The sequence below is a fragment of the Phodopus roborovskii genome, unplaced genomic scaffold (genome assembly GCF_943737965.1).
Source record: "Phodopus roborovskii unplaced genomic scaffold, PHOROB, whole genome shotgun sequence".
Classification (NCBI taxonomy): Eukaryota; Metazoa; Chordata; class Mammalia; order Rodentia; family Cricetidae; genus Phodopus; species Phodopus roborovskii.
In genome coordinates this window covers 37,327,484-37,355,076 of record NW_026125295.1, presented here as the reverse complement: position 1 = coordinate 37,355,076, position 27,593 = coordinate 37,327,484, and the positions used below count along the sequence as shown (strand labels likewise).

The following is a 27,593-nucleotide window of genomic DNA, read 5'->3' as shown; positions in this document are numbered from 1 at the left end:
ATGACCTCCTAACTGAGACTTACATTCAGGGGGTCTGGGTCGGTCCTGTGCTGGTTTTCCAGCTATCAGTCTGGGGTTGATGAGCTCCCCACTGTTCAGATTAGCTGTTTCTGTAGGTTTCTCCAGCTTGTTCTTAACTCTTTTGCTCATCACTTCTCCCTCTCTGCAACTGGATTCCAGGAGTTCACCTTAGTGTTAAGCTGTGGGTGTCTGTCTCTGCTTCCATCAGCTACTGGATGAAGGCTCTAGGATGGCAATCTTATTGTTGGGAAGGGTATTTAAGGTAGCCTCTCCACTATTGCTTAGGTTGTTAGTTGGGATCATCTTTGTAGGTCTCTGGACATTTCCCTAGTTGAAGACTTCTCTTTAAACCTATAATGGCTCCCCCTTTTTTTTTTTTTTTTTAAAGATATCTCTTTTCTTGCTCTCTGTACCCTTCCACAGACTCGATCTTCCTGCTCCATTATATCCTCCTCTCTCCACCTCTTCTCCTCTTCTCTTTCAACTTAGATGTCCTTAAACTAAAGAATTGATAAAGAAAATGTGTTACATTTACAAATCGGAATCTTGAAATTCGCAGGCAAATGGATGGAACTGGAAGAAACCATCCTAAGTGAGGTAACCAATTCACAAAAAGACAAACATGGTATGTACTCACTCATATATGGATTTTAGACATAAAGTAAAGGATCACCAGTTTACAGTATACACTGCCAGAAAAGTAGGAAACAAGGAAGACCTTCAAAGAGACATACATGGCTCCTCCACAGAAGGGGAAAGAATTAGTTCTCCCTCTCCCCTCCTCTTGCTCCCAGTGTGCTTAGGTTGATTCCAGGTTCTGGCTATTACAAATAATGCTGCTATGAACATAATTGAACAGATGTATTTGTTGCATGAATGTGCATCTTTTGGGTATATGCCTATGGGTAGAATTGCTGGTTTTTGTGATAGACTGATTCCTATTTTCCTAAGGAAACGCCATACTGATTTCTAAGGTGGCTTTATGAGTTTGCACTCCTACCAGCAGTGGAAGAGTGTTCCCATTCCTCCACATCCTTTCCAGCATAAGCTGTCATTGGTATTTCTGAAGTTAGCCATTCTCCCACGAGTAAGATGGTATCTCAGAGTTGTTTTGATTTGCATTTCCTTGATCGCTAAGGATGCTGAACACTGTCTTAAGTGTCTTTCAGCCATTTTAGATTCCTCTATTGAGAATTCTCTGTTTAGTTCTGTACCCCATTTTTAATGGGATTATTTTGTGTTTTGATGACAAGCTTCTTGAGTTCTTTGTATATTTTGGAGATCATCTCTCTGTCATGTGTGGTGTTGATGAAGAGTTTTTCCCATTCTTTGGGCTGCCATTTTGTCTTGTTGCCTGTGTCCTTTGCCTAACAGAAGCTTCTCAGTTTCAGAAGATCCCATTTATTAAATGTTGATTTCAATGTCTGTGCTACTTGTGTTGTGTCCAGGAAGCAGTCTCCTGTACCAATTTGTTCAAGGGTACCTCCTACTTTCTCTTCTAAGAGGTTCAGTGTGGCTGTTTTATATTGAGGTCTTTGTTACATTTGGATTTAAGTTTTGTGCATGGTGATGGATATGAACTTATCTACAATCTTCTACACTCCAGCATCCAGTTGTTGAAGATGATTTCCTTTTTCCATTGCGTAATTCTAGCTACTTTGTCAAAGATTAGACATTTGTATGTCTGTCAGTTAATATCAGGGTTTTCAATTTGATTCCATTGGTCTACCTGTCTATTTTTGTGCCAGTACCAAACTGTTTTCAGGAATTCTAGGAAGTCTTTAATTTCTTTCTTGATTTCTTCCTTGACCCAGGAATGATGAGTTTGCAGTTTCAGGCTTTCTGCAATTTTGTTGTTTTTTAATTCTACCTTTAAAACATGGTGGTCTGATAAAATACAGCGGGTTATTCCAATTTCTTTTTTCCTTTTGAGGTTTGCTATGTTGCGGAGTATATGGTCAATTTAAGAGAAATTCGGATGGAATGTTCTCTAGATGTCTGTTAAACCCAGTTGGGTCATAACTTCTGTTAGTTCTTTTGTTTCTTTGTTAAGTTTCTGTCTGGTGTTCCTGTCTAGTGGTGACAGTGGGGTGTTGAAGTATGTGAGGTTTTATGTGAGATTTGAGATTTAGTAATTTTTTCTTTTACAAAGGCATGTGCCTTTCTATTTGGGGCATATGTTTTCAGAATAGAGACTTAATCCTGACAGATTTTTCCTGTGATGAATATGAAATGACTGTCTTCATCTCTTTTGATTGATTTTAGTTTGAAGTCTAATTTGTTAGATATTAGGAAAGCTACACCAGCTTGTTTCCTGGGTCCATTTGATTGGACAAACTTTTCCCAACCCTTTATTCTGAGGAGGCATTTGACGTTGAAGTTGAGGTGTCTTTCTTGTATGCAGCAGAAGGATGGATTCTGTCTTCGTATCCATTCTGTTAGCCTGGTTGTTTTTTGTTTGTTTGTTTATTTGTTTTTTTGTTGATTTTTATAGGTGAATTAAGGCCATTAATACAGAGAGAAATTAAGGACCATTGATTGTTAATTCTTGTTTTTTTAGATTTGTTGTTAGTTGTGGTAATTTGTGTAGTTTTATCCCACTTTTTCCTTTTGCTTCTGGTAAAGTGGGATTATCTATTGCCTATGTTTTTGTGAGTGTAATTAAGTTCATTGGGTTGGAGATTTCATTCCAGAACTTTCTGTATGGCTGGATTTGTGGATTTGTATCATGTAAATCTGATTTTTGTTATGGAATATCTTGGTTTCTCTATCTATAGTGATTGAAAGCTTTGCTAGGTGTAGTAGTCTGGGCTGTCATCCGTGGGCTCTTAAAGTTTGTAGAACATCTATCCAGGATCTTCTGGCTTTCAGAGTTTCCATGGAGAAGTCAGGTGTAACTCTGATAGGTCTGCCTTTATATGTTACTTGTTCTTTTTCCTTTCCTGTTCTTAATATTCTTTATTTTCTATGTTTGGTGTTTTGATTATTATGTGGTTAGGGGACTTTTTGTTCTAGTCTATTTTGTGTTTGGTAAGCTTCTTGTACTTTCATAGGCATATTCTTCAGGTCCTAAAGTTTTTTCCTATGATTTTGTTGAATATGTTTTCTGCACCTTTGAGCTGGGTTTCTTTGCCTTCTTTTATACCTATTATTCTTGGGTTTGGTATTTTCAGGTTGTCTTCATTTCCTGGTATTTTGTGTTAAGTATTTGTTGGATTTAAGATTTTCTTTGGTTAATGAATCTATTTCCTTTAGTTTATCTTCAGTACCTGAGATTCTCTCTTCCACCTCTTGTATTCTGTTGGTTATGCTTCCATCTGTAGTTCCTGATTATTTACCCAGCTTTTCTATTTCTATCATTCACTCAGTTTATATTTTCTTTATTGTATCTATCAGTTTTCAGGTCTTGAACTGTTTGAATTGTTTTCTTCATCTTTTTGTTCATTTGTTTGTTTGCTTGTTTTTACTTTTCTTGCTTTCTTTTAGAGTCTGTTGATTTTCTTGCATTTTATTTATTTATTTATTTTGGTTTGTCCTTTCTTCCATTTCTTTTTTTTTTATTTAATTTTATATAACAAAGTCCAATTAAATGAAAACAAACATTTATACACAATATTTGGGAATTTGGGCGTCGTTCTTTCTTCCATTTCTTTTAGGGATTTTCTCATATTCTCTTTGAGGGCCTTTATCATTTTCATGAAGTTTTTGTTTTGTTTTGTATTTTATGTCATTCTCTCCTGCTTCATCTGTGTTGGGATGTTACGTCTTGCTGGCATAGAATCTGTAGACTCTGTTGATGTCTTATAAGCCTTTGTGCTGTTGGATGTGTTCTTATGTTGTCTTCTTTCCATCTCTTCTAGTGAGTACATGTGGGGACACTCCTTCTTCTAGTGGGTTTGGATTCAAGGCTTTAACCTCTCTTCTCTCTCTCTCTCTCTCTCTCTCTCTCTCTCTCTCTCTCTCTCTCTCTCTCTCTCTCTCTCCTGGAGGGTGGAGGGGAAAGACAGGAATGATGGCAGATGGTGGATGATTTGTTCTGCCTCCAGGGTCCCTTTGAGGGATCTGTCATCAGTTGTTAATTCTTTTCATACCCTTCTTTCCATTTCCATGCTGGGGTTTTTGTTTTGTTTTGGGTTTGGGTTTTGTGGGTAGACTGTTACTTTTTATTTGTTTTCATTTTGTTATTCTGGGTAACACCTTTTCGTACTGGCTGCCCTGGAATTCACTATATAGACCAGACTGGTCTGGAATTCCAAAGTTATGGGAATAAAGACATGATCTACTATTCCTAGCCACAAGGTGTTTGCATTGAGATTCTACACTACCTATGAAAGATGAGTTTTAAGTTACTTACAATTATTTTTAATATAGTTTTTTTTTAATTTAGGACATGGTAAGTGGGAAATGAATGATCTTTATGAATAAAGACTTTTATCATGAACACTATACATGGTAAATAATGGGGAATGCTGTCATTTTCTTTTGAAACTACTCATCTTTCATTTACAAAGTCATTTGAACATTAGATTCAGAAATCCCAATATCCACATACAGAAAGGTATGTGGCCTTACCTGGGTGTCAGTATCCATATGTTTTGATCCATGTCAATTGAATTATGTTAAATGCAACCAGATGAAAATCTTACAAACATTCCTAGTTAATATTATTGATTTTTTCCAATTTAATTTTAGTGACTTATTGAACTCATTCCCTTTCAAGAATTATAAATCACAGGATAACTAAACCTTATCATTTCCAGGATTTGTTCACATAACTTAATATGATTTTATTGTGACAAGTAGAGCAGGCATTGGATATTCGTACTATGCAGGTGAAATTAAGTGGGAATCAGCCTACCTGTTTATTTTTCAGAAAGATTTGAGCTTGTACTTTCTGATTCTGTTTTACACCTCTTTCTTCTGTATTGCATGCCTTCCCACAAGCATTTCTGAACAAAACGCTGCAATGAAATTTGAATGAAACCAGAGGGGATAACTGCTAACAGTTGCCCTATGTACCTAATTCTGTTATTTAGCTGCTTTAGAAAGATTCAGCAAGCATTCTGGACAGTGTTTTATTAGACAACCTGTTCAGACTCTGGTGGATGGTAGCAGAGATCATAAAACTGCATTGAAGTGCTATAGACTTACCTGATTTAATTAAGAAGCCTTGGGTGAGGCCTTATTCTCTGGGAGGAGTGGATGGGGGGTGGGGTAGGGAGATGGTAGGGGAAGTGGGAGAACTGGAAGGAGAGAGAACTGAAATTGGTATGTAAAATAATATTGTTTTAAAATAAAATATGTTGATATTTGTAAAAAAAAGAAAAAAGAAAGAAAGAAATCTATGAAACAAAGGGGGAGGGAAGAAGCATTGCCTTATTTAACAACCCGCCTTTCTCATCCAAACCCCATTTGCAAAAGTGCCATCTTTCTTATGCTTCAGAGTCTAACAAGGAGCCTCTGATACAATCTTGAGTATATTCCTTACATGTGTGTCTCAGGGATTTTCTCAAATCTGTTGTCCTTCAAAGTCTATTTACCCAAGGCTCAATATTTCCTAGCTGATTATGGTCTCTGGTGTCCTTATGCAGACAACAGCATCACTTTCTTTCATGCAGAATTCCTCTCAACCCCATTGCCCTTATAGGCCTTACCTTCAATCATATTTCTGTTCATTAGTGATCACTATGTTTTGCCTTTTCCTCAGACAGTCTCCATCAGTGGCTCTTCCTCCAGGCTGTTCTTTTGTTGGATAGCAAAGGTTTATATGGTCAGTGAATTATCTACCTCTTAAACCTTTGCACAGTTTACCTATGCAACTTTCAAGGTGAGGATCTTTTGTCCAACAGTTGCAGTTGCTGTCCTTAAAATGAGAGTTTGTACTCAAACTGCTTCTTAGATCAAACACCATTAATTTTCTTTCTTAGAAAAATGGAGCTATAGATAATTTAGGGTCCTTTGTGGTATGAAAATGTCCTGATTTGTCTCTCATAAATTTTAACATTCTTAGATGCCCTTCCTCATTCTAAAGTCTGTGTAGATGTCCTCTGAGGGGCTATTTGCAGCAGGTTTAGCTTCTGAAATCAAGCAGCTGTGAGTGAAAAAGCTATTCAGGAACTTGATAGTTTAGTAACTTGTTAATTAGCCAGCTTCTTTATGATTGAGCTTCTTCATCTGCCCAATGTGTGTTATTAGGCTCTTCAGAAGTAGTTGTAAGGATAAAGCAATGTAGCATGTGTGAAGTACTTAGCCCATTGTCTGGCACATAGTAGATGCTGCATGACCTCTTACATTATTGCTAATAGAAGCAATTTTATAATAAAATCATAAGAGTAATTGTCATTATTATATATCCCTCAACTAAAGAAATATTTTAGCTAAACACAGTTTAGGAAACAGCACTCTCAGCCATGCTTATGGATGAGTAGTATCTGAAACTTAAGTAGGCCCACAGGAGAAGATAAAAAGGCAAAGAAAAGTGGATGCTGGCAGCAATGAGGAGAGGCACTTAGTGTATAAAGGTAACTGTTTTTCTCATTGCAGTGGTGACTTCCATTTCAATTCTAAGGATAATCTATGCAGATATTAGTTTGGCTTACTTTCCCTAGTCCTGCAGGAATCTTGTGAAGTAACCAGCAGTATGGCTATTTAATCATGAAAGGTAACACTGGGATATGTTAACTCATTATACATTAATTATGCACTCATAAAAAGTTTTCCATGAAGATCACATGTATACCACCAAACATGCCCTTAGATTTTGCTTTGTAAAATTAATATTATTTTATTAATGACTGAAGAATTCACAGCACTATTCACTAAACTTTCTTCTTGATATGCCTGTCTTCTTTCTCCACATAAAATGTTCTATGATTTCTGCATTTTGGTGTTCAAATAACTATAGATGTTGAGAGTAATGAGAGAGAAATGAAAGCAAGACCCTAAACTCAGTGTTTCAGTCAAAAGACTGTCAAGTCTGTGGAGAATATCTCCATAGAATGAATCTAATAGTGGATAACCTAGCCGGCGTTGGGTAGGGATGGATAAATCCATTCTTCGTGCTTACTCATCATCCTTCAGTCACCTATAAGACCACCAGTAGCAGTGCCCAAATATTATGTAGCATGTGTACTGCAGTGATAAGGTATTGGAAACCAGGTACCAAGAAGCCAGGCCTCAGAGGAAACCAATGCTGCTGACATCTAGTCATGGACTTAGCCATTGGAGCTGTGAGAAAATATATAACTGTCATTTGTGTCACCCAAGCAATGTTACCTCACTGCAGCATCCCTGGCAAACCAGTACTTGGGATAAATAGCTGGTTAACACATGAATTGGCTGATTGGATGGTAAGATGGGTATTTAGTACCTTCATGATGAATTGGGAGACACTGAGCTGAGCTATAAGTGCCTGGAAACTTCGATAAAAATCTGTAATTTTTTTCCTGGGATGACTTTGGAAGACAGGGCCAGCAGAGACATGACACTCCTTTTTCTCCAGACTGTCCTACCTAAAACTGGAGAGCAACAGATTAAGTTCTACAGTGTGTTTCTAAGTAGGAGGAGCAAGCTCAAAAGGGAGTGAAGAGGCAGGAGGACTCAGGTGAACTTGACTGTTTAGGTAAACATTGTGTGATGTTATCATGGAGAATCCCAAGGAGGGGGAACACAGTCCCTCTCCATTCAGCATCCTCAAACAAGACGATACTGCCCATGAGTGCCACTTATTTACAAGCTCTCTGTCCAAATGGTAAAGTTAAGAGTTCATTTCTTTCATTTAACTTTCTTTAATTCAAGAATGACATTTTGTTTAAGACATTTGAACAGAGTAGTTCAAGGACAATATTAGACTGGAACAGATAATTTTGTGTCATTCAAACTGTTGACCAAAAAAAATGCAATTATGGCCTGGATGAAGCTGCAATATGCTGGCTTCAAGCAGGAAGTCACATTATTAGTTCTTTATAGCACATCAGTATGATTTCTAACTGAACTGCTTTCTGGTAATAGATTATTAAAACGACTTCATTTTAAAACAGCTTTTGCTATACAATTATTTTAGACTAAAGACCAATGTAAGTTTGCATTCGGGGAGATGTGGGAAGGGGATGCATTTCTGGGCAATGGTTCTGAGTGGTCCTTCCAAGGCGGTTCAGTGGTAATGTAGTGAGGCCCATGGTAGTATTCATGCTTGTGTGCTTAGTCATGTGGTTTGGGTTCCTTAACCCTTCTAGAGAATATAGAGAGGATTCAAATACCGCATGATTAATCTCTCCTTTAAAATTGAACCAGAACTAAAGAGAAAGTGGGGGCATTGTAGGTCAGCAAAGTTGGGGGAGGGGTGGACTGGCTGGACTGCTCAGTGCTCACTCACTGTTTAATGTAAGAAGGGAAAGATGCTCAGGAAAATGTTGCCATGATATAATATAAACATATTTGAAATTCAGTTTTACTGTATGGGACTAACATGTACGTGAGACCATACCATAAGAAAGTTCTAACCTGGAAAAATCGCACTTGTAGGGAGGCACTGAAGAAGAACCTTTAAAAGGAAAGCCAGATAGGAGACCGCTTCTGTTTTCAGTCTGTTGAAAGACTTGGCCACACAGCCCATTCCCTGTAGGCTCCTCCCTGCCAGAAGTTCTAAACCCATTTCCTTTCACAAAGGTGATGAGGCCCTGAACTCCACTGGGGCCTTCATTTCTTTTGGTAATCAATGTGTGTGTGTGGGTGGGTGGGTGGGTGGGTGGTAGAGGTGTGTGTTAGTGTGTCTGTGTGTGTGTGTGTCTGTGTCTGTACACATTCACATTTGGATACATATTCCCTATCTTTTTTAACAAAACATAGAAAGCAGTTTCCACATCATTTAGGGCATTGTAAAAGATGCTCTCCATGTTATATAGCCTATAACAGGCCATTAGGAAAAGGTACATGAATATGTGGCTGTGAGAATAAGTGTTTTTTGTTTGTTTGCGTGTTTGTTTGTTTGTTTTGATATATGTAAAGGAATTACTTGTGATCAAAGTGTAGTTAAATGATAGGTTAACATTCTGCTATATTTAACATGATTAAAAAGTATATGACCCTATAGATTTATTTCAAGTCTGGGGAATATAAAATTGCCCTTAAAGGGTATGTAAAATAGACTTGTAAGGGATTTGTGGGACTTTCAAGATCAGAAACTTAGAAATTGGGAAAAGAAATTGTTGCTGTAATAACAAACACTGAATACTCAACACGCTGTTTTATATTAAAATAAACATATTAATAATAAATTTCTGTGACAACAGAATTGACATATTTTGAAAACATAGAAAGCATCAAGAGGATGAGTGACACCATAGTTAGTGGTAGAATGCATATCATACAGCATAAGTGATGGCTGTGCCACTTTCTATGCGCATCATCAGGGAGCTCCAGTCAGTACAGAATTTATCAAACCAGTGTTCAAGGAGTGGGCTAATTGAAGTCTTCAAAGAACTTAAACCAGAAAGATTATACAATTCATCACATCTTCTTCAGATCTTTCTCTGGAATGACATAAATCAATAAGTTGCTGAACTCAGGGGTCACACAAATAGACATTGGGATTTAGGACAAGAAATAATACTTCAGACTTAGGAGAGAATCTTGTTGTGACCCAAGCCTGCATTGGTTCTTTCTTTCGCTTTAAGACAGAAAGAGATAATTGTACTACCTAATCCTCTGAGGCTTCAATGGGAATTTAAATGTTGAGTTAAAACCTCTGGTTTTCAATAAATATCTGTTTCCCCTGCCTTTCCTTAAATGTCAATTCTGTTGATACAATGTCCAGTAACAGAAACCCCACCATGATTTTGCCAAGTCATTCTATTTACTTATCCATTGAAGTAGTTCAAATTGAAATTGTCATGACTTAGAAAATAGTTAGACAAGATAACATAGCAACTTCAATTGCAAAGTATCCTAGTGAATCTTAAATTGGGAAGATAAATAGAAACTTTCTGCAAGAGAAAGAAAAAGGAAGTAAACAAAGGGAGGGAGGGAAAAGGGAAATACAAATTGAAACTTGAATTGAATTTAAGGTATTTAGGGCTTTTCTAAATGTCTAGCTTCCTGTGGTCATTGGAGAGTGAGGCGGTATTTTTCCATCTTTTCACTAGGAAAGACAAATCTGGAAGTTAGGGACTATACCTTCAATCATCCCAAACCAGGGAAATGTCTCCACTAGAGCCCAGATCTCTTAGTGTAGCAGGCCCTGAATACTCCAACATAAATGAAGCACAAGAAAAAGACCTTAAAACAACTTTTATGACTATGATAGAGGACCTTAAAGAGGAAATTAATGAATATCTTTTTAAAAAATCTAGGAAACCAAACAATATAAAAGAAAAATAAAACGGCTTCAGACCTGAAACTGGAAATAGAATCAATAAAGAAAACCCAAGCTGAGGGAATTCTGGAAATGAAAACTTTAGGACTTCAAACATGACCTGCAGAAGCAACTTCACCAACAGAATACAGGAGATGGAAGAGAGAATCTCAAGTGTAGAAGAGATGACAGAAGAAATAGATACATGGGTCAAAGAAAATGTTAAATCTAAAAAAACTCCTGGCACAAAACATCAAGGAAATCTGGGACACTATGAAAACACCAAAATTAAGAGTAATAGGTATAGAGAAAGGAGAAGAATCCCAACTCAAAGATATAGAAAATGTTTCCAACAGAATCATGGAGGAAATTTTTCCTAACCTGAAGAAGAAGAATGCCTATAAAGGTACAAAAAGCATACAGAACAGAAAACAGATTGGACCAGAAAATAAATTCCTCTCACTACATAATAAATACCAAACATATAAAATTACAACAAAAGAATATTAAAAGCTACAAGGGAAAACGATCAAGTAACATATCAAGGCATACCTATTAGAATTACACCTGAATTCTCAATGGAGTCTCTAAAGCCAGAAGGGCCTGGATAGATGTGTTGTAAATTCTAAGAGATCACAAATGCCAGTCCAGACTACCAAACCCAGCAAAATTTTCCATCACCATAGATAAGAAAAATAAGATATCCCATGATAAAACCAAATATAATCAATATTTATCACCAAAAACAGCCCCACAGAAGATGCTAGAAGGAAAAGGAGATTAATTACAGCCATGAAAACACAGAAATAAATTAAACTGAATAACAAAATCAAAGAAAGGGGAGGACACGCACATTACACACCACCACCAAAACCAAAATAACAAAAGTCAACAGTCATTGATCACTGATACCTTTTAAAAAAAAATCAGTAGTCTCAATTACCCAATAAAAACTGGCTAGCAAAGGGGATGTGAAAATAGGATCTCTCCTGCTGCATCTGAGAAAGAAATCTCAGCATCAAATCTGATATGGCTTCACATGACCTATCAACAGTCTGATTCTGGGCATATTTTGTTTGATTTTCCTTTGTTTTCTGTGCTTGAGATTGAATTTGGGGCTGCACATGTGAAGCAAATGGATAGTGCTAACCTTAAAAATTATGATACAGCCACATTTAAAAAATATGATACAGCATATACATTTCCTGCACAGTGGAAATTATTTAAAACTGCACTTCCTGGGGGTAGGGTGAGGGACTCTATTTTCCATCCTCAGAACTCTGTTTGTTTCCATCATGACCAGGATCAAGCTCTCAACAGAGAGACCATTAGGTCAACAAAAGGAAGCTATCCCTGTAAGATGTTATGGTTATGCAGCTGTGCCTTAGAAGGAGACAGATATCATTATTGATGAAAATCAGTAAAGCCACCGCAGCAGCAGAAGAGGAGTACTCTAAAATCAGATTCCTCCATAGTACCACTTAACACAATGGGAAAGATAACTGTTTACACAGCTGTTCACTCCATGCTTACACTACTTGAGAATAAGGCCTATGATGGCAAATCTGTGTCTGTTTTGCATACATCTTGAAGAAAACATTTGTGTGACTTTGTATTTGTACCCTTGCACATAAAGCTTACACACAAGTTTTAATTTTAAAATGTGGCTGTGAATAAATGAAGGTGAATTGTTTTTCCACAGACATGTGCTAAGCATACAAGTCACTTTCTGGCTTACTCTGCAAGTGCTGCAAAGAGCTTAGCAGTATATCCGTGACCCCTTGAGTGACACTAGTTTTAAAAGAAGATGTCACCCATCCTCCATGCCATACTCCAGAAAAGCCAGCCTATGGAGGGATCATAGAGTCACCTTACAACACAGGAAAGGTGCTGGTAGACCTCCTCATGGTAGTCATAAGCAAAATAACGTCAGAAGACTGGGCAGAAGTTTTCCTTTAGAATGTGCTCCCCTTACTAGGGGTTTATTAGCTCTGAAACAAACCAAAACACCCATTAGATTCTATATGTAGGGAGTCAGAAGACTAAAACATGGTGCTATTTTATTTCTTTAGAATAACTATGTTTAGTGTTGTCAAATAAATGTGACTTTTTAAAAACATTTTAACAATTTTTTTCTAACAATGACAGAGTCTTTTAAATCTTGTATTCATCATGTTTATCATTTACTATTCTTAGTAAATGTTCTGCAGAATATTAGCTCTCCATTAATAAACACAAATTTGTTAATGTTCAAAGATATCTTAAACTCCTATGCTGAAAGCAGGTCAGGGTTTCAGTTTGAATCACGTGTCTTCGAGGGGAGATTTTTCAGTGTTCCCTGTTCTCTGCTTTCCTCGGATGGAGCTCTTTTTCTGAACTAACCTCCCAGCTCTGCTGTTTATTGAAACACAGAGTAAAATGTGCTTTCAAAAAATTATATAAAACCATTGCAAGAGAAAGTAGAACTTTTCTTTTAGATGACTTCTGTCTGACTCACATAATAGCTCAGATAACTACCTGGATCAAAATTGGAAAAGCTCTGAATTCAGTCTCATAGCTGGTTGCATTTTTCCAGATGACAGCCCTGCCCTGCAGAGGTTGGGATGTGCAAAGCAATTTTAACTTCCCAGTGCTCCTGCCTCTCTCTACCTCACGTTTTGTGATACTTGCATGTGTCTCCTTTTTGCAACTTCTTTAGTCAGAAGATAATTTAGCTAAAAGAAAAAAAAACTGCTTTTAAACAGAAGAAGTTACCTAATTAAATAGCATTATGTGGGGCCATTAAAATGGCATTAATATGAGCAGAAAGATTTGTGAAATTTTATAGCCTGTAGCTTCATTAAGTCATTTGCATACCTGCAAAAATTTACCTCACTTCAAGACTCTCAGGGTGTGATAAAATTCAAGTCAGTTTAATGTGGTGCTGATGTCAAACAGCTGGAATTAACACAAGTGTCAGAGGTCAAAGGCAATACCTAGTAAAATTTTTTCTCATTCCAGAAGCCAGATTGCAACTTTAGGGGTCCCCTGGGGACCTGCATTTCTGACTAAATGGCTGGCTGTAAAAGTGAGGGAGTTCCCACAGTATCCCTCTAGCTCAGCCAATTGCTACAGGGGCACAGAACTCAAGAAAATGTAGGGAGTATGTATATGTGTTGTTGGTTTGTTCTGTTTTGTTTGTATTACTAAGATTTTATAACCAGATCAGCCAGCTTAAGAGATGCTTAAGGTGACTGTTGGGAATGTGCACTGCTGTGTTTATGTGGCTTCTTCCTGTTGCTTCAGCCACTTAGTATAGTGGTTTGTTCACCATCCAGGAAGTTCTAGCAAGCTCAGCTGTCCAGAGTTTTAATGACTCTTTTATTAGGTAATGATTGATTGACTTATTAGCTACACGATTGAGCTCAGTCTCCATCATTTACACATTTCCTTGAATTGCTGCCTGCTTTCCATCTGTGTGGTATTAGGTTCATGTCCATGGAAGCACATTCAAGTGACATCCATTCCCATTCTAAAATACCAAGTAATGTGCCTGACTGCTTGACAATGTTTCCTACCTTCCCCTTTGCTCTCATTTCTTACTTCTGTTAATTTCTTGAAACAGCATTTCCTTCTCCATCCCATTGCCCTCAAAATGAGTTCTTTATATGAGACTACCTACGCAGAGAGCCATAGGAGGCAAGTCTCCTGGGGTCACTGCACTGCCTGCATGTGCAGATCCTAGATCCTTAACATTTGGAAGGTAGGTGTCCAGATAAGCAAGTTTTATTCCCAATAATTGTTTCTTTTAGCCAACAATTTCATTCGGTACATGTGAAACATAATGAATTAGATTAAAAAAAAACGAGGACTGGCAATAAAATACTAGTATTTGCCTCATGAAAAAATAAACGTTCTGGGAAGATCTAAAGGGTTTTTGTTGTGTTGCTTATTTAATGTCACTGTTATATTAAATTCAGGCATTATATTTAAATAAATTATATGTCACCTTGTAATGTTAACAAAATGTTTTAGTTTCTAAGAAAAGTAAAATTTATTTCAGGCTATAAGAAACAAGCAATTACATTCCAAATGTGATTATTTAATTGAAGTCATATAAATACATGGTAACAAAGCACTTGAAAGCCTTTAAATGCTTTAACACAGTTAAGTATGTAAGGTTTTCTTTACGCAAAAGTTTTGCTCTTTTATTATTTCTATTTCTGTTTGGTCGAATCTTTGACCATTTCTTTATTGATTTCTCTTTCTTTTTAAAATATGTCGTTAAGTAAAAATTGAATTGAATTACTTCTCCCTTCCTCCCTTCACAACCCCTCAAGCTACCTCTTTTTCTTTATTTATATACATGTTATATACGTAAACATGTGTATAAGTGTATGGACATATATATAAGTACAACCAAGTCCATTTTTTGTTTTGTGTGAGTATAGGATTTCAAGCCTGGCCACTCTGCATTGAACAATCAGCATGGGTGCTCATCTGTGAGAGAAGCTAATTCTCCCCTTTCCTGGCACTTAATAGTTGCCTCGAATTCTTTGTATAAAGGTGTGAGGCCACAAAGTTTCCCCCTACTCACATTAATATGTCCATTGCTTGTGCCATTTTTGTAGCCATGTTTATGCAGCCTCTTCTTGGAGACACTGTTTCACCAACTTCCTGAAATTCTAGCTCTTCAATCTTTATGCCCTGTCTTTCATGATGTTCCCTGAGCCCCAGATGCAAAAACTGTGCTGTAGATGCATCCATCAGGGACACGCTCCCCATGCTTTGTTATCTGAATTGTATCCCGTTGTGGTTTTGGTGATGTTCTCCATTTGCTATAAGGAAAGTCTTCTTTGATAGTGGGTGCTAGATACCCATATCTATGATTATGAAGATAAGGTGTAGAATGCAACCAGGAATCACGTGGTTCTACAAAGTGGTGGAGATAGATTCTTTTCTATTGCCCCAACTTTAGTGGCCCTGGGAAACTGCCTAGAACTTATTTCAGCACCAGACATGATTTCCTTCCTGTTCAAAGGACCTTAAATCCAATTAGACAACTGTTAGTTATTACACATGTGTAAATGCTATTTTTTGCACCTTTTGTAAAGTCTTGTAATGTTGGTCATTTTTGTTGCTCATGAGTATTGCAGCTGTTAGGACTTTCATTTGTGCTCTGTGTGTGCCTTAAAATTATATATATGTATGTGTGTATATATGAATATGTATATGCATTATATGTATGTGTATAATTTTAGGTAAATATAATATATGATTCATTGAGGCTTTACCAAACAACCTTGGGTTATTTGTCCTTTGTTCCCCTTTCCCTTCTGTACTGATCTTTCAGCCTCCTCCCCAGTTTGTCTCCATTTTGTTTCCCAGCTACCTACTTCATGTCTCCTGTATTGAATTATTTCCTTCCAATCTCACTCACCCCTTGCCTATGGTCCCTTCATACCTTCCTGTTGTCTGGGTTATTCCATGTTGTATGGGCACATCTGGAAATTTAGAGATTGAGAGAGAATAAGTTACATTTGTCTTTTTGGGTCTGGGTTACCTCATTCAATAAAATCATTTATAGGTCCACCCATTTACCTGAAATTTTAATGTTATTACTTTTCTTTACACTGAATAGTGTTCCACTGTGTATATATGCCACATTTTCAGTGTTAATTTGTTTGTTCAAAGAGATTTACCTTGTTTCCTTACTTTGCCTATTGGGACCTCAGCACCAATAAACACCACTGAAAAATCTGTGGACTTTGATGTCAAATCCTTCATAGTGGTACAGCTGGGACATATGTAGACTTATTTTTACTTTTCTGGGGATTTGCTGCACCTGCACGACAAGGGTACCAAGCTTCTGTGGAAGGTGTCGGATTGACAACACAAGACTCTTGCTTGATGTTAAGAAGGCTTTTTCTTTTTTATTTTACTCCGGGGGCTGGCTTATATACCTATACCCCGGGATCAGATGGATGAGGGGGAAGCAGCGGGTAGCAGTTAGTCATTTCAGGTTCCAAGGACTGGACTGGTTAGGGTGCTTTCAGAGTTGTGGAAACCAAAGGAGCATTTTGCCTTAGAAAACATGTTTTTGTTTTCCTGCAGTTACAGCTCTCTGCCCTGAAGGCAACAGGGGGTAGTGAATTCTTAGCCATGGTCTTAATTCCTACAGGGATTCTTCATATTAATTTCCAGAACTGCTTCACCAATTTATATATTCACCAGTAATGAATGAGAGTTCCTCCTTGTAAACAGCATCGCCAGCATTTGTTGTCAATGTTTGAGTTGATCTTAACCATTGTGATGGGGTTAAGATGAAATCTCCAAGTTATTTTAGCTTGTACCTCTCTTACTGCAAAATCTGTTGAACACATTTTTGGGTATTTCATTTTATTTACTCTACCAAGAACCCTACCTTTAGATCCCTCCCTTCACCTGTTGTTGTTATTGTTTTGTTTTGTTTTGTTTTTGTCTTAGTCCTGAGAGTCTAACTGTACCTCTTCCAGCTGCTTTTCTTCCTCAGTGGCCTTTATACTAGCAATTTAATCACCTCGTTTCTATTATTTTGTCAAGATTTGTGCTACAAAGCAAAACAAACAAATGACTCATATTTGAAACATATGTCCAACCATTATCTGATGTAAATATGATAAGGAAGAATCTGTGGCTGGGATGGATAGCCAGAAAAATTAAAATCTCAGATCCTGAGAGAGCGGAAAGAATGCAGGCTAAACCTTTGTGATGTTGGCTGATAGCACAGAAATGCATCTTCCCCGTATCAGAAACACTCTGTTTTTCAGTAAAGAAATCTGAGAATTAATGTTGCTGTCAACTGTTTGTCATACTTATCAACCTGCCTGATATACTAACCAGCAAAATTCTAAGTGAAAATCAAAATGCAAGATCTTCTCTAGGGGAAAAGGAAAACACAAAATCTTAAAGTACTTTGAAAGTGTCTGTGGTATTATTGGGTTATGTACCAAAACCTGATTTTTACTGACTAAGATCTAGGATAGATTTGGAGTATCCACATTTCATCTTAGATAACTGGAAAATTATATTTTTTATTAAAAGAAGTTAGATTTTCAATCATAATATCTTTTTAGGGTATCGAAGGTAGGGAAAAAGTTTAAAGGACCTTTCACATTTGTTGATACTACATTAGACTGTTGATCCTGCAATTAAACTTTCTATGGGCCTTGTAGTATTATCTACATTTAGAGTCCTTGGTACTACACTCTTCTTCAGAAAAGAGAAAGGACCTGTTGTTCCACTGTGGTCTGTGAAAGATGTTTTTGACAAGAAGAAATAGATGACATTATATTCCTATGGCTTTACAATTCCAGGCATACAATTTACAGAAGCTTGAAAAGCAAACAGGAGTTGACATCAGTGTGATCCTTCAACAATTATATCTTCCCTCTATGTGAAAAACATCCTAAGTGTAGGGGATCTATGTTTATTTCAAATTTTATAAAATAATTATTGTGATGATAACATAATAGGTAATACTTATTTGAAAATTTGTGCATTATCAATGTTATTTAAATGTTTCATTATTTTATTCCTTTTAAGAACTCACTTTTATTATGTCCTAGTAAATTTAATAAGTCATTAATTATGTTAAGTTGAAAATTTCCTGTCACACAATCTTGCTTAGCAACATTCTGTTATCTGAGATTCCTTCACAAGCAAGGACCCTTGCCACATTTGTTCCTATCCCGGGCCTTAGTCCATACCATTGTCAGACAAATACCTGTCATTCCTTCTTTTTGATGATTTTTGTACACATTGCCTTCTTAAATAAAAGCTACTCATTTTGTTATTACCATGTGAGCTCAGCCTCTAGAAACAGATTTAAGAAACCCAGATAATATTGGTTAATGCAAATATCATTTTAAAGTAAGTCCTATAATGAAAAACAGATTTTTAAATTCTTATCACATATATTCTTTTGATGGCTACCTTCAGGTAAATACAACCTGGAATACTTGTTGAACGCTTTCTCACAGAAACAAGGTAAACTACCAAAATCCCAAATCCCAATTTTAATAATGCAGAAACTTTCACCAAAGTTAGCTCACAAACTAAACAAAATCCTCCTAGAAATAATCTCCAGGATTCCACATTTTAGGCAGGTAAGCATACTGGTATATAGGAACTTCAATGAAGTTTAACCCACTATGTCTGTCCTTTGTAGTGTCCTTCCCAGGGCCTTTGATTAAAGGATGATACCAGAGTCTATACAAACACTTTGCCACAGCTCAAAATTCATCTTTAGAAAAACCTTCCATAATTAACTACACTCTGCTCTGACCGGAGCTCATGCCCTTGGTATAGGCCCAACACACTCACTGCAGGTAGAGGGAAAGTCTCTTGCATTTCTAAAGGAGGCATAGTGTGAGACAGTAGGGGCTTCCCTGCAATCAGGCCATTGGTTTTGTAGATGGGTGGGTCCACCTAGGAGTCCTTGCTCTGAGCTTTTGCATGGCTGCAAGTGTGATTGGGCATTGTCTTCACTGGGTCTTAGCAAATAGCTAAGAGAGTGAACTTCTTCCCCAGGAAAATCTTGTTCTGTAGTCTACTTTGCTATCTTTGCTGTCTACTAAATAAAATGGATAACTCAGTAAAGGTCAGGGGCAACTTTCCCACTTAATTATCATGGTGACAACTGACCTTTTTCTTAAAGTGCTGTGTTGAATTCATTCTCTTAGGAGAAGACTAATTTTACTTGTATCTTACTTTTTCTCCTGTCTAACAAAATCTGGCACATAGAATACCAAGCTAATGATATATTATATGAAGTGAACATTTAATTTAACATTTAGATTATACAGCCATAGTCTTTGACTTAATTTTCTTCTCTCTAAAATCCTAACCCCACCATCACGGCTCCTGCTTTTGTGGCAATATGAAAATGTGGTGTGTGTCTTAACACTTTCTATGGCAGGCTGCTTGTTTCCCTGCAGGCCAGGCTGCAATGCTGTGTCCCCATGGCACCACGCCTGAAGTATCACATTGTTAATGGGCTACTGCATTTTCATGTTTTGACGTTAAATATAAACATCCAAACTACAAACTAGTCCTCGAGTGTACAGTTCCTTTCTTTCTTTCTTTTTTTCTTTCTTTCTTCCCTCTTTCCTTCCTTCCTTCCTTGCTTCCTTCCTTCCCTTCTTTTTCCTTTCCTTCCTTCTTTCTATCTTTCTTTCTTCCTCTTCCTTCTATCCTCATTTTTTTTCCCTTGTATTTTGTTTGTACAGTTTCTGTTACCAGAAATTCTGGCTTTCTTTTTGTCCCTTTTCTGTACAAGACGGAACAGAAAGCAGTGATTTTCAAGGCCAAGGAAACTGGAAAACTTCACTGCCTAAGTAAATCCCGTAAAAGTAAGTTGTAAAAGATGGAATTGATCCAGAGCCCATGAGCTCCTGCAGGTCACCTGTTTCTGGGGGTTCCACAGTCTTCTCTTTCTTCTCTGGACCCTCAGTTAAGGAGTCTGTGTGGGACAGTCCAAATCCCACCTTTACCTGTGGTGACAATTGTGTATCTTGGTCTGTTTGTAAGGCTCCTAGCAGTGAGATCAGGACCTGGAGCTGGCGCTGGCACTTAGCTGAATTTTGGGAACCTGTTCCCCATGCTGGGTTACCTCAGCCAGCCTTGATGCAGGGGGAGGAGCTGGGTCCTCCTGCACCTTGATGTGCCATGCTTTGTTCAAGGCCATGGGATGCCTATTTCTTTGTGAATGAAGAAGGAGGAGGAATAGAAGGGGGAGGGGTAGATGGGAGGTTGTGGAGGAAACAGGAAGAGAGCAGGGAGGGGAAACTGTGTTCAGTATATAAAATAAATGAAAAGTATTAATTAAAAATACATTGTTGTATAAAAAATTGTTGGACATGAACAAGAGGAATTCCAGCATACTGCAGACAGTATGTATATCCTTAAGTGTCGAATGTGCCTGGTGACACAGTGTCCTCAAGACACTGGCACTTTTTTATGTCATTTGTCTCTGGCTTTCCAGATGACACTGTTACATTTAAGACTATGTCCATATTTCTCCATGGGAGTAGTGATGAAAAGACAAGGGTAGAAATGTCTTCCAGTATTTTTATTTGCACTTACCTTCCCCAGCAGCCTTGTCACTTACTTATATTGGCATCTTTCAGATCCGAATTAACACAATTAATGCTAGAGAAGAAAGAGAGAACATAAAGATTTAGTTGGTCCATTTATACATTGAGGAAATCTAGGGCCTTACTGATGAGGAAATGAGGAAGTCAAATATGATCATCTAATTTAGCTTCCTAGGGAAACTACTTCTCCCTCTCAGCATCCCTTAGTTGTCTGCTGTTCTCTGTGTAGGGTTAGGCGTTCCCCATCTGAGTTTATATGTTTATTAGTGTTTTCCATGTCCATCTCATGCATAGACAATTACATTAATGAAGTTGTATGGGTACAGTTTCTGATGTTCCTAGAAGACAAAAATCTCATAACAAACTTCCTGTTTCTTTGGCTCTTTCAACCCCCTCTAATGCAATGATCCCTGAATTTTAGATGCAAGAGTTGTGTTGTTGATGTATGAGTTGGTACTGAGACAAAGCACTCTGTACTTTGAATTTAATCCATTTATATACTACATAGCTATTGAGAGATACTGACTGAGTACTATCATGTTGATGTTTTCTGGTTGTTTTATATACCTTTTGTTCCTTTCTTTCAACCCCTTTACATGATCCCACATTTTCTCTAGGGATATTTTTTGATTACATATATTTTTATGTTTCTAGTTATCTTTTAATTGTTTTATTTTGTAATTAAGAGTTCTATCATTAGAATAGGCTATTTTAAGCTGATAATTGAGATCTGATAAAATGTTCACTTTCCATATTTTATGCTTTTGGTTTCATAATTTATATCTTTTTGAGACTATCATTTTAATCTTCATACTAAATACTTAATTGATTTATAAGCAGTGTTTAAGAAATGAGAGTACTCTGAATTTAATTGTATGCATATTACCAGTCTGTTTTATTCTTTGACCTATTTTCATGTTACTAAATTACTGAGTAGTGTGGTGTTTCTCTTTAAGCTTGAAGACTTCCCTTCACCTGCATTTATTTTTTAAAGAGAGGTTCAAGGGTAAATAACATTAATATTGGCTTGTCTGGGAAAGTCTTCATCTACTTCTCATTTCTGACCTTCCATGCCATATTGTTTTGGTGGGGACATTTTTATTTTTCCTCTTCTGCTGTTTGAATATATTGCCCTCTGTCTCCCAGAGTGTGACCATTCTACTGAGAACTCTCTACCACTGAATCAGATGATAATTCCATACGTATAATGTGCGTTTCCTTGATAATTCATAATCTTTATCATCCTTTATTTTTGAACATTTTATTATAATATGTAGTGGTGCAGTCTTACTCACTTTGAAACTGGCTAGCATGCCCTTTTTGTGCCTGGGCATGTAAATCCATCTGTAGGTTTGAGAAATGTTCCTCTATTATTGATTTAAACATTCTTTCTGGCCATTGTCACCTTTTCCTTCTTCACTCCTAGAATTGGTACATTTGTTCTTTATTACTTCCCTATAAATCATCTATATTTTTTCCAATTATTTTCTTTATGTTATCCCCCTCCCTTTTTTGTTTTGTTTTTATTTATTTCTTTTTCTTATTTTACATATTGATCCCAGTTCCGTATTCATCCCTTCCTCCCTCCCTCACTTCCACCATGCCATGCCCCCACACCCGAACACACTCCCATCCCATCCCCCCCACCCGCCCACTCAACATGTAGGGTTATCACTTCCTGAAGGAGTCATCTAAATCTGTCAATTCATTTGGAGTAGGGACTATGCTCTCCTCCTGCATCTAGGTTAAGGGAGTTATCCCTCCATGGGGAACGTGCTCCCAAAGTCCTTTTGTGAACAGGGATACATCCTGATTCCACTGTCAGAGGTCCCTTAGACTGCTCAGGCCTTCTGATACCCATGTTCAGGGGGTCTGAGTTGGTTCAATTCTAGATTCCCAGCTATCAGTCTGGGGCCCATTAGCTCCTTCTTGTTCAAGTGAGCGGCCTCTGAGGGTTTCTGTAGCCTTGCTTGTCCTCCCTCTCTGCATCTGGATTCCAGATCAGCTCATTGTTTAGATGTGGGTGTCTGCCTCTGTTTCCATCAGCTAGTAGATGAGGGCTCTATGATGGTGGATAAGTTAGTCATCAATCTCATTATCAGGGAAGGGGATTTATGGTAACCTTTCCATTGTTGCTCAAATTGTTAGTTGGGGGTCAGTCTTGTAGGTCTCTGGACATTTCACTAGTAAGTTTTCTCTTGAAACCTATAATGGCTCCCTCTTTTATGGTCTCTCTCTCTCTTTCTTTTTTCTCTCATCTGTTCCTCCCCTGACTCACTCTTCCTAGTCCCACATGCTTTCCTCTCCTCCCCTTCTCTTTCTCCTAGCACTCTCTCCACTCACTTCCCCTTCTTGTTCCTTTCCCCTTCTCTGAGGGAACTTGCATGAATCTCTTAGATTCCTCCTTGTATCCTAGTTTCTCTGGTGGTGTGAATTGTAGGCTGGTGATTCTTTGCTCTATGTCTAAAATCCATATATGAGCGAGTACATACCATGTTCCTCTTTTTGTGACTGGGTTACCTCATTCAGGATGGTTTCTTCAAGTTCCACCCACTTGCCTGTGAATTTCAAGATTCCATTGTTCCCCCCTCCACCCCCCCGCAGAGTAATATTCCATTGTGTAAATGTGCCACATCTTTATTCGTTCTTCAGTTTGAGGGGCATCCAGGTTGCTTCCAGGTTCTTGCTATTACAAATAATGCTGCTACAAGCATAGTTGAACAGATGTCTTTGTTGCATGGATGTGGATCAATACCTAAGAGTGGGATTCCTGGGTCCTGTGGTAGACTGATTCCCATTTTCCTGAGGAGGTGCCATACTGATCTCCAAAATTTATCCTCTCACTTTATGTTTTGGATAATGGACTTTTTTTCTACTCTGATATATGCTGCTGTTGATTTTTCATTTTATTAATTTCATTGCCAACCAAATTTTCTCTTTATGTTTTTTTTAACTTGTCTGTTAATTTTTATATCTTGATTTTGTTGACTTCTCTTTTTCTCTTAAACAGATCTGAGTTTCCATGAATAAATATTTAAAACTATTCATCAAACAGTTTGTGTTTCAATCTTTGGTGTAGATTCTGGAAGGTTAATATATCTGTTGTGATATGCCTCTTGATTTTTTAACAGTTCTTGTTTGTTTACACCATTGTCCATGTGTTCCATAGAGGAATTGTTTCTGTTGCATTTTACAAACTAATTTTGATGTAGTAAACCTTCCCTGCCTTTTCTCCCAATGGGGCAGGTGAGAGTTAGGGAGAATGCAGCTATGTAACCTCTAAACATGGTTGTCTGAGATTAGTAAGAGGAGGTCTGAATACTACAGAGATCCTTAGTAGGCCAGGGTCTCTATATCTGCAGTGTCAGTGAAAGTTATTGCATGTGGTAATCAGGTTTTTGTTTTTGTTTGATTTTTTCCTTTCACCAGAGAGAGCAGTAGTGGCTGATACAGTTCCTTTTGTCATTGGATTTTTCTTTCAGGTCATTCCACAGTGCTTGTAGCATCAGTCATATGTTGAGTCATTTACAGAGCTAATGCCTGAAGTACAAGGATATGGGGGTGGGCTATGTCTTTGGGGCCTGGGCAATAATTGACTTCTTTTTGTTATAGCATAGAGTTGTATTGATAATTATATGCACAGCAAGGGTGCTGTAATTGGGAACCCAAACATGCTTAGAGTACAATACCTAGGGCCCAGATCATAGGCACAATGAAACCTAGAGACTCTAGGCTCTACAAGACCAATGCAAACTTTTACAGTCTGGTAGCAGCCCATTTTAAGATGTAGAAGTATATATTGTAGCCACAGAACCCTGTACCAAGCAAGCATGGTGTTTTCAATGTCTGTGTCATCCAGGTGCTTCTAACAAAACAAAACAAAAAATGGAATAGGAGCTGCCTAACACTGAGTTGAGGAAAAAAAAATAAAATAAAATTTAAAAAGCCTTGTAATTGAAAACCGGCTGGGAGATTTCCTAAACACAGGTAGAAGGGAGCTTCCAAGGCTTGGTGCTGGAGGGTGCGCCCTCTGCTGGCTCCCAGCCTACCTTCAGGGCTCTGGCATCCACAGCTGGAGTTTGAGAGAGAAGTGGATGGAAAACACAAACAAGAGGAAGTTGTTTCTGAGTTCCGGAGACACATAGGTCAGCATCCACAATAGAGCTCTTCCACACTGCAAGCCACTCCCCAGTCCACCTGACCTTAATCTCTTGCTGTTAGGGAAAAATTTTCTTTTTAAAACATTTGCTTTTAATACATTTGGATTGGGGTTTTAGGAATGATAATGTATAGAACATTGGGAGAAAAAGATTTCAAGATTCCTAAGTCATCAAGAAAAAAATCATTCTTCAGTTGATGGACATCTATGTTGTTTACAGTTTCTGGCTATTACAAATAATGCTGATATGAATATAGATGAGTAAGTGTCCTATGGTATATATCCTTCATGTATATACCAAAGAGTGGTAGAGCTAGGTCTTGAGGTAGATTGATTCCAGATTTTCCGAGAAACTTCCATATTGATTTCCAATGTGGCTGTTCAAGTTTACATGCCCACCATCAGTGGAGAAGTGTTCCCCTTACTCCACATGCTTTCCAACATAAGCCCATATCAATGTCTGTGATCTTACCCTTTCTGAGTGGTGTAAGATGAAATATCAGAGTAATTTTGATTTGCATTCCCCTGATGTCTAAGGCTGTTGAATGATTCTTTTAGTGTCTCTTGTCCATTTGAGGTTCTTGTTGGGAATTCTCTGTTTAGATCTGTACCCCTTTTTTGAATTGGATTTTTTTTTTATGTCTAGTTTCTTGAGTTCTTTATATATTTGGAGATCAGGCCTCTGTCTGATGTGAGATTGGTAAAGATATTTTTCCATTCAGTGGGCTGCCACTTTGTCCTATTGATAGTGTCCTTTGCCATACAGAAGATTATTAGTTTCATGAAGTCCCATTTATTAATTGTTGATCAAATTGTCTGCACTACTGGTGTTCTACTCATGAATGTATTTCCTATACCACTGTATTCAAGGATCTTTCCCACTTTCTTTCCTATCAGCTTCAGTGAAACTGGATTTATGTTGAGGTCCTTTAGATGAATCTGTGTCCCCAATGCTTTGCTTGGCTTCCAGGAACCTATGTCTCATACTGGGATGCCTTGTGCAACCTTAATATAAGAGGAGGAGCTTAGTCCAACCTTAACTTGAAATACCATGCTTTGTTGACATGCATGCGAGTCCTGCAGCTTCCTGAACGGAAATAGAGGAGTGAATGAAGAAGGCAGTGAGGAAGGGATGGGAGGAGAAAAGGGAGGGGAAATTGCACTCAAGGTGTAAAATAAATCAATAAATTGAATTAAGAAAAAGAAAAAATCATTCATGGTGTTTGTAAAGTCCTTTAAATATTTATTTTCTTTCTCCCCACTCCACCAATCTAGTTGTCTCCCCATTCCACCAACAAAGGAGTCAGGAAGAAAGAAGGCTTTAAACCACTCAGAAATTTTTCTTTTGTCTGACAATATAATCCTATATAAATATTTTCTGATCTAACACACACAGTGCTTTATGCATTTATATTGTTTCTTCGTAGGGTCAAGGCAATTTTGATGTGACACGCTATGAAAATATTTTTTCTCTGTTCTGGATTCTGGAACAACTTCTTCAACAGGAGACCCATGGAGATCCGGCTTTACGTATTGATCACAGCAGCCCAGAAATCCAGACATTTCTTCAGAAGCATGATGAAACCATCTTCCAACTCTCAGATGCATTTCCTTTATTTACTTTTTACTTATGGAGACTAGGCATTCTTTTGAACTCAGCAGAGATGGAGACTGTTGAGAATGAATCATTTCCTTAGCAATCTACTGTATATCAGAAAATGGTGTGATTAAATTTTTTCAAAGATATTTTTAAATGTTTGATTGACCAACCTAATCATTAACTCAATTTAGTGATAAAACTTCTGCATAGGAGATGATGATTTACTGCTCTATATTCCAATCAGGCAATTTCAGTTCGTAATGTCCCTTGTGTTCATGTATTATACCTACTTCACTCAATAGTCCAGCTCCATTTTCTAAAATGGACCAACTGTTCTCTCAGAAATTATAGTAAATTGTGAAAGATTTCCATCTGATATAAATGTACGAATTGTAATGAAATACAGATTAAACTTCTGTCATTTTTTATACTTAAATATAAGGTTTAGGTAAATGGTAAAAACATCAAATGTATTATATAGTTTTACCGATGTCATTTTGAAAGATAATTCTGTAGAAGGAGAAAAGGCGTTGGAAACGAATGTTTTTTTTTTTAATTTTACATAATCAACATGTTTGTTAAGCATTTTTGAACTGTTAATTAGTTCTTTAAAATGTCTGTTTTTAAAAAAAATTTACTGTTGATTAAAAACATTATTGCTCCAATGATTGTTAAAATGTAGTAAAGTTGCATATTATTAAGTCATTAAGGATACTATTATAAATTTTAATATCCTCCAAGAACTACACTTTATTCTTATTAAAAGTATTGGATTGCATTTTTCCATTACACAATTTCCTTTACTTCATTTCAGTTATTAGAATTATAACAGACAAGCTTAATGAGCACACATTTTGTACTTTCCTGTTGTGCAATTTAAAGAAAATATAATGTAATTTTCTTTCCTTTGTTAATTACATATGATTCTGTTTTATATGTTAATTACCATTCCTAAATGCCATTAGTACCAAAAAATAAACCTTGCTATTTTCTTCTGTAATGTATATAAAATTATATCATCTTCCAGAATTATTTTTTGAATTATTTACTAGGAAAACTGTTGTTAAAAGTCTCTCCTAGGAATGGTTGCATAAACAAGAACAGAAAATGATAATATTAGTGGACATATTAACATGGAAGGAAAAAAATTTCCTAGGGTTACCCCCCCAAGATAAAAAACTGAAAACACCAATAACTGCTTGGAGAGGAAGAATTAGCCAGCCCCATTGATGGGCCCTCATTTGTTATCCAATGAAGACTGGTCATACCTGAAAAGTCATGCACACACACACACACACACACACACACACACACACTAAAGAACAGACCGAACTAGTTATATTTATA

General features: G+C 37.2%; 1 protein-coding gene across 1 annotated transcript in view; it reads left to right on the top strand.

Annotated features, from left to right (window-relative positions):
- Mei4 (meiotic double-stranded break formation protein 4) overlaps positions 1-26,360 on the top strand; it is a 122,762-nt gene extending 96,402 nt beyond the window's left edge. The window contains exon 4 of the mRNA XM_051173918.1: positions 26,074-26,360. Within this exon, the coding sequence (XP_051029875.1) occupies positions 26,074-26,343 (270 nt within the window). The 3' untranslated portion in view covers positions 26,344-26,360. The remainder of the gene's footprint in view (positions 1-26,073) is intronic.
- The last annotated feature ends 1,233 nt before the right edge of the window (positions 26,361-27,593 follow it).